This window comes from Syngnathus floridae, chromosome 16, assembly GCF_059516105.1.
Source record: "Syngnathus floridae isolate MCC-2025c chromosome 16, RoL_Sflo_1.0, whole genome shotgun sequence".
NCBI classification, from domain to species: domain Eukaryota; kingdom Metazoa; phylum Chordata; class Actinopteri; order Syngnathiformes; family Syngnathidae; genus Syngnathus; species Syngnathus floridae.
The window spans coordinates 10,101,007-10,113,046 of NC_142428.1; the positions used below are offsets into that span (position 1 = coordinate 10,101,007).

Below are 12,040 nucleotides of genomic sequence, written 5' to 3' on the forward strand. Positions count from 1 at the left end.
ATTACTTTTAAAGCTTAATACATCTAAGGAACCGAAATATTTGCCATGTTTTGAGAGCAAAGTGTCCAGGTTTTGATGTAATTGACGATATAGTACTAGTCTTTTTTTTTTTTGCAGGGTTTATGTGACTGGGGAAAAACAGCAGTTTTCTCGTTATGTCAAAACAACAACGTAATATGCAATCTATTTCCACAATGTCTCATCCGAAATTGTCTCTTGGTTTGAAGTTTAATGTGATTTTTGTTCTGGTTATTTGAGGGCTCTCAAATACCATGTTGAAGTCACGTAATGGGAATCCCGTTCTTGTCAAGTTGTCAGGCTTCTTTCCGACATCACCGAACGCATCACAAGGCCAGGGGCGGGTAGACGCTAACCGTGCAGTATGGCGGACGATGGCGACAACCCGACCGCTCCGCTCGACACCAGCGGCGGCCAGGACGCGGCAGAGGAGCTCGGCGACGGCGGAGGGCTCGGGCTGGGTGGGATGCTGCTGAACGTTGCCGTGTTGCTGGCAGTGGTAGCGGCGTGCGTTTCGCTCTATCGCCGCTGGGCCAGGCGGCTCGGCGCGGACGGCGCGGCCCGGGGCGACGAGGCCTCGGCGCTCCCCAAGATGAGGCGGCGGGATTTGACGCTGGAGCAGCTGCGCGAGTACGATGGGCTCCGGAACCCCCGCATCCTCATGGCCGTCAATATGAAGGTGTTCGACGTGACCAGCGGGAAGAAGTTCTACGGGAAAGGTGCGCAGACGCTTTGCTGCCTCGGGTGTCTCTCGGCTTCTATGTCCTCAAGCAGACAGTCGGGCGTAAAGTTGCTCTGTGAATCGGGGGCTTGCTTCGCTCGTTTTCGGGGGGCTTTTGTCTTCTTTTGAATGGCGTTATCGCGCTGGATGCTAACGAGTTAGCACGGCCACTCGGAGACTTTGGTGACGTTCGCTGTCGTCTTCATTTGCACAAATGTGCGTTTTTAATTAAGGGACGTGACTGATTACGTGTCAACAATTGGGCATAGAGTCGCTTCCCAGGCTATCAACATCTCGTTCCGTTTTGATGGAAGTGAGCCTTTTTTCAGGAATAAATTAAGATGGATACGTGCTAATTATTCACAGCGGGAACACCTGAAGACGCGTAATCATGTTTCAACAAAGTACACTTTGAAAAGATACGTTTCAATGTACTACGTTTCAAAGTACAACATTTGACAATTCACATGGCAACAGAGGCGCCAAGTTCGAGTTGGAATGCTAACGTTAGCGTGTGGACGTGCACACGTTTACGACCTGTTGGCGGTTGTCATCACACTGACTGCCTTAAATGTGTTGATGACCTGACTTGGAAATTCCAAATCTTCCATGAATCGCGCCCACTTGTGTTGAAACTACAACTGTAACTTGAAACCTTAACCTCAAATAGTGACCAGATTTGGGTTTCTGAAAAAGAGGACACCTTTTTTTGGAGGAGGGGGGGATCATTTTTGAGGGTTTTATTTTTTTTTGGGGGGGGGGGGGGGGGGGGGTATTTGTGTCATGACACAAATGGTTATGACACAAATGACATGGTGTCTGTATAGCAATTGCATTTATTGGCCCGAATAACACAAAATAACATGCAATAACAAAAACATATTTACATTAACAAAAACATGTTTACACTGACATTTTTGAGTTTTATAGTGGTAGACTAAATAAATAAAAAAAGACGAGAAATACGGCCCTCGGTGCAGCATTTGAAGAAAAAAATAAGGGCTCCTCTTCAGTCCTCTTGCTGAGTGCGTTGGCACCTATATCTGCTTCAGACACGTAAGTGCCTGCCTTGCATGTCAAGCACTCAGCTTCATAAGGATCACGACCCTGGCAAAAGCACTGGAATTTTTTTATTCAACTCCTCCTTGAGCGTGCATTTTCGTTTCGGCATTGCTTGTAAACACTCGGTGTAGACTGGCCAGCCCACACTACTTCATAGCAGTGACTAGATTTGAGAAGGGCGTGATTTATTTGCAAACAAGAAAGAAAACCTGAAATTAAGTGAAATGGAACGGAGTGGCAATTCTATTGACAGTGTACTGTAAAGCAACCCACTTATCCGACAGGCCTATTTTTGAAGCCTAGCCAGTAAAGCTACCATGAAAGTGCAACCTGTGAAACCTTAGAACCCTGGATAACAATGATGCTTATTCTACCTTGCCTTGTCCTGCCTTGAAACATTCCATTAACCCCAAACCTTCCAAGTATTCTGAAGCCAAGCTGTCCTCTCGGCGCTGGATGTTCTCAATTTGAAGCTTTGTTTTCTGTTTTTTTGACGTTTTAGAATGTCCCCAAAGTTGAAGACGTGTGACTTTGTTTTTGTTTTTTTTATTTAATGACAAGAAGGGCTTCAGAAAAGAGCAAAGATGCCTTGGAGCGCATTCCAATGCGACTCTTGACATTTGTTTAAAGCCCAAGTATCACGGTTATATATTCTATTGTTTTACTCATTTAGTTGTGGTCTATATAAAGTGGACCAGTGATGCTTTTGTCTGAATTCCTCGTTTTGATACTATCACAGGTCCCTCTTTTCTACTTGTTCTGAGGTGCGGCTCAGAGCAAGCCATTTTGGTGCGGTCTCTTTAAATGTAAACGAGATACTTCACACCCCTTAGGCCAGCCATGTCCAAAGTCCGGCCCGCGGGCCAAATCCAGCCCCCGGTCATATTTCATACGGCCCACAGCTTCGGTCTTATAATGTATTATTCATGGCCCGCCTGCACTGTCAAACTGAATTAAAAAAAAAAATCATGAAACTTGAAACTGTAATTCCTCATATTACCAAAAGGTGGCAGCACCAGCCCTCTCCGCTCATTTTTGCCATGGCGACTGCAAAGAAAATGAGGAAAGTTGACATTGAGGGCCGGCGCTTTCAAGAGAAATGGGAATTACAATACTTCTTCACTGAAAATCAAGGCAGTTGTGTTTGTCTAATTCGTAAAGAGACTGTTGCCTTGTTTAAGGATTTCAACCTAAAGAGACACCATCAGACTAAACATGCTAACACATACGACAAGCTAACAGGGAGTGACCGCGCTGATAAAGTGAAGCAGCTTCAAGCTGAACTGGCATCACAACAGCGATTCATCACGTGGGGCTGTGAGTCAAAAGTAAATCAAAAGTAAAAATTAATATTAAATATTACAAAGTGGCTATGTTAATACTGTTGAAGTTAGGAACCTGTAGACGTGACACAAGCTATTACTTTCTGAAAAATATTGTAAATGACCCGAGCAAAATTCACTTGTTTTAATAATAACAACTTTGCATTACTTATACTTATACTCCTGTTTAAAATGTTCATGAGGCAAAAATAATTTTAAACTCTTGTAAATTAAATTATTTCATACAGTTTGTTCAATGTTATCCGACTCTTTAGATATGAATGAAAGGCAGAATTTGTGTTTTTAAAGTTGTTCACATCTGCCTGAGTGGCTTATATTTGGTTATTTTGTCATTTAAAAAATAAAGACTTTTGGGACAATGAAATTTGTTTCATAACAGGATGTATTTGCATGAAAGTAGAAAGAAAGCTGTAGTTAAAAAATGTCTGAAAAAAGTAGTGGCCCCCGGGCCCCTTCACTTTATCAAATCTGGCCCTCTTTGCAAAAGGTTTGGACACCCCTGCCTTAGGCCGCAAGATGTGCGCCTCCCTTTCCGGTCGACATTTGTAGTATTGTAAGATGAGGTAGCGTTTACTTTTTTAAAATTTCATTTTGTTTATTTTGATTAAAAGATATCAACGACAGAAGACTTGACACGTAATAAAATAAATTCCCTCACAATATTTATGTACGTCTTGTAAACAAGCACTGTCAAGCAACGACGTAAACTAATGCTAGCGCTGCCGTTAGCAAGAAGCCAACGAATGCATTAAACACATTGTGTTACCCAAGAATAATACAGCACCTTCCATGCAATTCATCTGTTACAACTACTCAAAATACACCCACAAGAAGTGTAAACAGAGCATTGATGCATCCAATAACGGGACATTTTGATCTCTCCACTTCGGCATCCTTGAGTTGTTTGGACTCCAAAAGTCTCACAGAGTAATAAACAAGGTGGATTTGTTTTAATCGCTAATCCACCATGTTTATTACTCGGATTTTCGTTTGGCAACACCCATTAGCTTGTTTGGTTTGTCCCTCCCCAGCGGATGTGATGTAATAGATAAATAAAACACGTCATGGAAAACAAAGAAATCTGAACAGAGTAAAAAAATAGCCTCCCAAAACGATCATAACAGTATCTCCGCAGCACCTGGAGGGATACAGTGCCTTGCGAAAGTATTCGGCCCCCTTGAACCTTTCAACATTTCGCCACATTTCAGGCTTCAAACATAAAGATATAAATTTTTATTTTTTTGTCAAGAATCAACAAGTGGGACACAATCGTGAAGTGGAACAAAATTTATTGGATAATTTAAACTTTTTTAATAAATAAAAAACTGAAAAGTGGGCGTGCAATATTATTCGGCCCCCTTGCGCTAATACTTTGTAGCGCCACCTTTTGCTGCAATTACAGCTGCAAGTCGTTTGGGGTATGTCTCTCAGTTTTGCACATCGAGAGACTGGAATTCTTGCCCATTCTTCCTTGCAAAACAGCTTGAGCTCAATGAGGTTGGATGGAGAGCGTTTGTGAACAGCAGTCTTCAGCGCTTTCCACAGATTCTCAATTGGATTCAGGTCTGGACTTTGACTTGGCCATTCTAACACCTGGATACGTCTATTTGTGAACCATTCCATTGTAGATTTGGCTTTATGTTTTGGATCATTGTCCTGTTGGAAGATAAATCTCCGTCCCAGTCTCAGGTCTTTTGCAGACTCCGACAGGTTTTCTTCCAGAATGGTCCTGTATTTGGCTCCATCCATCTTCCCGTCAATTTTAGCCATCTTCCCTGTCCCTGCTGAAGAAAAGCAGGCCCAAACCATGATGCTGCCACCACCATGTTTGACAGTGGGGATGGTGTGTTCAGGGTGATGAGCTGTGTTGCTTTTACGCCAAACATATCGTTTTGCATTGTGGCCAAAAAGTTCGATTTTGGATTCATCTGACCAGAGCACCTTCTTCCACATGTTTGGTGTGTCTCCCAGGTGGCTTGTGGCAAACTTTAAACGAGACTTTTTATGGATATCTTTGAGAAATGGCTTTCCTCTTGCCACTCTTCCATAAAGGCCAGATTTGAGCAGTGCACGACTGATTGTTGTCCTATGGACAGACTCTCCCACCTCAGCTGTAGTTATCTGCAGTTCATCCAGAGTGATCATGGGCCTCTTGGCTGCATCTCTGATCAGTCTTCTCCTTGTTTGAGATGAAAGTTCGGAGGGACGGCCGGGTCTTGGTAGATTTGCAGTGGCCTGATACTTCTTCCATTTCAATATAATTGCTTGCACAGTGCTCCTTGAGATGTTTAAAGCTTGGGAAATCTTTTTGTATCCAAATCCGGCTTTAAACTTCTCCACAACAGTATCTCGGACCTGCCTGGTGTGTTCCTTTGTCTTCATGGTTCTCTCTGCGCTTTAAACAGAACCCTGAGACTATCAAAGAGCAGGTGCATTTATACAGAGACTTGATTACACACATTTGCATTCTATTTATCATCATCAGTCATTTAGGACAACATTGGATCATTCAAAGATCCTCACTGAACTTCTGGAGTGAGTTTGCTGCACTGAAAGTAAAGGGGCCAAATAATGTTGCACGCCCCACTTTTCAGTTTTTTATTTGTTAAAAAAGTTTAAATTATCCAATAAATATCGTTCCACTTCACGATTGTGTCCCACTTGTTGTTGATTCTTGACAAAAAAATTAAAATGTTATATCTTTATGTTTGGAGCCTGAAATGTGGCGAAATGTTGAAAGGTTCAAGGGGGCCGAATACTTTTGCAAGGCACTCTATATTACACTTTTCTACATTCCTGGATACTCCAGATACACTAGAAAATTATTTTAACAGCAAAGGAAGTCGATTTTCCATGAGGCGTGCCCTTTAACACGATGTACCTTAACTCTGCAACTCAAAGTTCTTTCTGGATTCTAAATAAGTGAACAGCAGGATGGTACGTGGATTCTTAAGCATTTTTCAGTCTTTGAACTAAAGTGAGCGGAACCAAATATGCTGCGTAATTGAATGCGAACGCGCAGATGGAAAACGTGTAAGCAAATGTTTATCTTTACACTTTGGGCACATCTAATCTGCATGCTGATAACGACACACTGGAGTGCGTTTGCTTGCGTGCGCTTGTCGCGCGTCCCATGGCTTGTTTGTGCACTTTGTAGAAAAAATCGGCACAGTCTAGCACCAAACTGTTGCGAGGTCTTTGAAATGGTCCAACGGTGATGCGCCCTCTCCAACTTGAGGCGATATTTGACAGAATGAATTACCGATGACCTTGGCTGATCACTTAAAAATATGTTTAGCATTTATCAAAAAATGACTCTGTGCGCTTCACTTTCGCGATGATGATGGGAAAACGGATTTGTGATTTTGTGTTTTTGCCGCCTCAGAGGGTCCGTACGGGGTGTTTGCGGGTCGTGATGCATCCCGAGGCCTGGCCACCTTTTGCCTGGGCAAAGGCGCTCTGAAGGATGAGTACGACGACCTGTCAGACCTCAGCGCCGTCCAGATGGAGAGCGTCCGAGAGTGGGAGATGCAGTTCATGGGTAAAAAAAGAAAATCTCTCTTTTTCTTCCTGTAATGTCATTTTTGTTTAGGGCTCAAGTGTAAATATAAATATAAAAAAAAAGTTTTTGAAAAATGTAGCGGAATTTAAATTTCATGGTAACGGAAAATAAAATGAAATATAAAAATTAAATAAACTCCCTTCATTCCTTCAATTGTTTTTTATTTTGATTTTCAGAGAAGTACGACTACGTGGGCCGGTTGCTGAAGCCCGGCGACGAGCCCTCCGAGTACACGGACGAGGAGGACGTCAAGGAGCACCCCAAACACGACTGACTGCTTCCTTGCTCCCTAATTTCCTTGCTTCCTTCCCCCTTCTGAGCTCATAACCACCCAGGACCCACCACCATCTTGGGCCTCACTCTCCGCTCTCCACCTATTCTTCTGGACGGGCTTCAGGAAACCTTCTTTTGACTCTCCCTCACATTGGCACTTGCTTGTGACGCCAGTCAATCAAGCCATCCGCCAATCAATCACTTCACTCCCTCGTGCATAGGTGTGGCAGTACCAAAGGTGTAAGGCAGGGTGGCGCTCTCTTTTGTTGATGATGTCCAGTATCTTAGGGCGGGTGAATGAATTGGGGGAGGGGGGCGTGTCAAGGATAGGGGTCAAAGAGTAGTTGATTGGCGTTCTTAATCAATCGATTCAGTTGTTTACAAGCCAGCTACAAGTCTGTAGGCCCGCCCCCAAATCCGTCTCGTGGTCGACTTAAAAAAAGTGAACGGTCCAAGTATTAGTCGTGCCTTATTTGCTTTGTCGTTCCTGGTGGAGAAGCCCCCGACCCCCCCCCCCCCAAAAAAAAAGGCACATGCTGATTTGTCCAATTTATCGACTGTATATAACTAGCGCTTAGGACTCAAGTCAGTCACTCAGTGTTACTGCCATCTTCATGTAGTCCACTTTTTGTTTTTCTTCAGCAAAATCCCCCCCACACACACACACACACACACACAACCACCAGACAGTTTCTGCCCCCCCCTTTCCATTTTCTATGTGTGTTTGTTAGTTTGGGGGAATGTTGCAGACGGTGTACATAATAAATAATATCCATGGTTTTCTTCAAGCATGTGCAACACAACCGTGAGTTTGGCCCCTTTGCCACCGTGTTACGTATTTAATGTCAGCTGAGTGTGTGAGTGTACGTGTGTGAAAGTATCTGCGTGCGTGTGTGTTTGCGCGCCAGGCAGGAAGGGATTTGTTCATGCAAAATAAATGGTTTGGTTAATAATTGATTCTTTGTCTCTTGTTCAATAGCCACACTAAAACATTTTAGGTCTATGAAAATGTTTAAAGCAACTCTTTCAATTAAAGCCAAGTGACAGAATTGCACCGATGTCTTGCCGTTCCTTCCACGAGTTCAAATAAAGTAGCATGTCCAATTGCTTATGTCACTCTTCATCCATCCATCTTCTTCCGGTTATCCGGGGTCGGGTCGCGGGGGCAGCAGCTTTAGGAGGGACTCTCAGACTTCCCTCTCCCCGGCCACTTCATCCAACTCATCCCGGGGGATCCCAAGGCGTTCCCACGCCAGCTGAGAGACAGTCTCTCCAGTGCGTCCTGGGTCGTCCCCAGGGTCTCCTACCGGTGGGACATGCCCGGAACACCTCCCCAGGGAGGCGTCCAGGAGGCATCCTGATAAGATGCCTCGAGCCACCTCATCTGGCTCCTCTCAACGTGGAGGAGTAGCGACTCTACTCCGAGTCTCTCCCGGATGACCGAGCTTCTCACCCTATCTCTAAGGGAGAGCCCGGACATCCTGCGGAGAAAACTAATTTCGGCCGCTTGTATCCGGGATCTCGTTCTTTCGGTCACGACCCATAGCTCGTGACCATAGGTGAGGGTAGGAGCGTAAATCAATCGGTAAATTGAGAGTTTTGCCTTTTGGCTCAGCTCTCTCTTCACAACGGACCGGTACAGGGTCCGCATTACTGCCGACGCTGCACCGATCCACCTGTCGATCTCGCGCTCCATCCTCCCCTCACTCGTGAACAAGACTCCAAGATACTTGAACTCCTCCACTTGGGGCAGGATCTCATCCCCGATTCGGAGAGGGCATTCCACCCTTTTCCGATCGAGGACCATGGACTCGGATTTGGAGGTGCTGACCCTCATCCCGACCGCTTCACACTCGGCTGCGAACCGTTCCAGCGAGAGCTGAAGATCACGGCCTGAAGAAGCCAACAGCACCACGTCATCTGCAAAAAGCAGAGACGCGATGCTGAGGTCCCCAAACCAGACCCCCTCAACGCCTCGGCTGCGCCTAGAAATTCTGTCCATAAAAATTATGAACAGAATGGGTGACAAAGGGCAGGCTTGGCGGAGTCCAACCCTCACTGGGAACTAATCCGACTTACTGCCGGAAATGCGGACCAGACTCTGGCATCGGTGATACAGGGACCGAACCTCCCGAGGGACACGGTCGAACGCCTTCTCCAAGTCCACAAAACACGTGGACTGGTTGGGTGAACTCCCATGCACCCTCGAGGATCCTGCCGAGGGTGTAGAGCTGGTCCACTGTTCCACGGCCAGGACGAAAGCCACACTGCTCCTCCTGAATCCGAGGTTCGACCTCCCGACGGACCCTCCTCTCCAGCACCCCTGAATAGACCTTACCAGGGAGGCTGAGGAGTGTGATTCCCCTGTAATTGGAACACACCCTCCGGTCCCCCTTCTTAAAGAGGGGAACCACCACCCCAGTCTGCCAATCCAGAGGCACTGTCCCTGATGTCCACGCAACATTGTAGAGGCGTGTCAGCCATGACAGCCCCACAACATCCAGAGCCTTTAAGAACTCCGGGCGGATCTCATCCACCCCCGGGGCCTTGCCACCGAGGAGTTTTTTAACTACCTCAGTGACTTCGACCCCAGAGATTGGAGAATCCGCCTCAGAGTCTCCAGGCCCTGCTTCCTCAATGGAAGGCGTGTAGGTGGAATTGAGGAGGTCTTCGAAGTATTCTCCCCACCGACTCACGACGTCCCGAGTCGAGGTCAGCAGCACGCCAATCCCCACTGTAAACAGTGTTGACGTTGCACTGCTTCCCCCTCCTGAGATGCCGGATGGTGGACCAGAATTTCCTCGAAGCCTTCCGGAAGTCATTCTCCATGGCCTCACCAAACTCCTCCCACGCCCGGGTTTTTGCCTCAGCAACCGCCGAAGCCGCGTTCCGCTTGGCCATCCGGTACCTGTCAGCTGCCTCCGGAGTCCCGCAGGCCAAAACGGCCCGATAGGACTCCTTCTTCAGCTTGACGGCATCCCTTAACGCCGGTGTCCACCAGCGGGTTCGGGGATTGCCGCCACGACAGGCACCAACGACCTTACGGCCACAGCTCCGGTCGGCCGCCTCAACAATGGAGGCGCGGAACATGGTCCACTCAGACTCATTGTCCCCCGCCTCCCCCGGGACGTGGGAAAAGCTCTGCCGGAGGTGGGAGTTGAAGCTCTTCCTGACAGGAGATTCTGCCAGACGTTCCCAGCAGACCCTCACAGAGCGTTTGGGTCTGCCAGGTCGGACCGGCATCTTCCCCCACCATCGGAGCCAACCCACCACCAGGTGGTGATCAGTTGACAGCTCCGTCCCTCTCTTCACCCGAGTGTCCAAAACATGCAGCTGCAAATCCGATGACACGACTACAAAGTCGATCATCGAACTGCGGCCTAGGGTGTTCCCTTGTGCCAAGTGCACACATGGACACCCTTATGCTTGAACATGGTGTTCATTATAGAAAATTCGTGTCGAGCACAGAAGTCCAATAATAGAACACCGCTCGGGTTCAGATCGGGGGGGCCGTTCCTCCCAATCACGCCCTTCCAGGTCTCACTGTCATTGCCCACGTGAGCATTGAAGTCACCCAGTAGAACGATGGAGTCCCCAGAAGGAGCGCTCTCCAGCACTTCCTCCAGGGACCCCAAGAAGGGTGGGTACTCTGAGCTGCCGTTTGGTGCATAGACACAAACAACAGTCAGGACCCATCCCCCCACCCGAAGGCAGAGGGAGGCTACCCTCTCGTTCACCGGGGTGAACCCCAATGTGCAGGCGCCCAGCCGGGGGGCAATAAGTATACCCACACCTGCTCGACGCCTCTCACAGTGGGCAACTCCAGAGTGGAAGAGAGTCCAGCCCCTCTCGAGAGGGATTGTACCGGAACCCAAACTGTGCATGGAGGCTAGTCCGACTATATCTAGTCGGAATTTTTCTGCCTCGCACACCAGCTCGGGCTCCTTTCCAGCCAGAGAGGTGACGTTCCATGTCCCAAGAGCCAGCTTCTGCAGCCGGGGATCAGACCGCCAAGGTCCCTGCCTTTGGCTGCCGCCCAGCTCACATTGCACCCGACCCCTTCGGCCCCTCCCACAGGTGGTGAGCCCATGGGAAGGGAGACCCACGTTTCCTTTTCGGGCTATGCCCAGCCGAGCCCCATGGGCGAAGGAGCGGCCACCAGACGCTCGCCTTCGAGCCCCACCTCCAGGCCTGGCTCCAGAGGGAGGCCCCGGTGACCCGCGTCCGGGTGAGGGAATACGAAGTCTATTTATTTCAATCATCATAAGGGGCTTCTGTGAGCCGTGCTTTGTCTGGCCCCTCACCTAGGACCCATTTGCCATGGGTGACCCTACCAGGGACATGAAGCCCCCGACAACATGGCTCCTAGGATCATAGGGGCACGCAAACCCCTCCACCACGATAAGGTGACGACTCACTTATGTCACTCTTCTGCTTCTTAATTCTAGTTGGACCAATAAAACGGCAAGCGAAAGGGAACGAACGAGCAGCACGTCTGTCTTGGCGGCTTGTAATTGCGCTTGAAATTCACAGCGCTACAGATAAACCCCCACTAAGTGTCACTATTTGACTTATTTTTAAAAAAATAAAATGCCCGCTGTTTAAAAGATTTATGACGGACACGGTTTGACCCTTATGTGGACTCATTTCGAATGTTAATTACAATTTTCAACGCCAGTTCAGGACATGAACCTGTCTGACATATCAATTCCAGTTAATTAATACAAACTTTTTTATACAATATGCACTCTTAAATGATTTATTAATAATCGTAACTTGTATAAAAAAAGACATTTTCTTGCAGACCTTTTCCCAAAAATTTGTTGCTTAATATATTTATCTTATTTAGTTTTTTGTACAGTCATTTTCCTAAAGATTAATATATTTAGTAAATTTAGTATATTCTATTATTTCAAATTACTGATTAATAAATCATGAAAAATAGAGCATGTTTTTAAAACTAGTTGATTAAAGTTGCCCAATTTTACCCCTAAAATTGATTAGCAGAAATATATTAATTCACTGAATTATTTGCAAATTTTGCAAGTTTTTGAACACAAA

At 46.8% G+C, this 12,040-nt stretch overlaps 1 protein-coding gene across 1 annotated transcript; it reads left to right on the forward strand.

Moving 5' to 3' along the window:
• Positions 1 to 320: 320 nt before the first annotated feature.
• pgrmc2 (progesterone receptor membrane component 2) lies at positions 321 to 7,936 on the forward strand. Its single transcript, XM_088399828.1, has 3 exons — positions 321 to 737; positions 6,530 to 6,685; positions 6,883 to 7,936. The coding sequence occupies exons 1-3, from the start codon at positions 383 to 385 to the stop codon at positions 6,978 to 6,980; spliced, it is 609 nt and encodes a 202-aa protein (XP_088255954.1). The 5' UTR covers positions 321 to 382; the 3' UTR covers positions 6,981 to 7,936.
• The last annotated feature ends 4,104 nt before the right edge of the window (positions 7,937 to 12,040 follow it).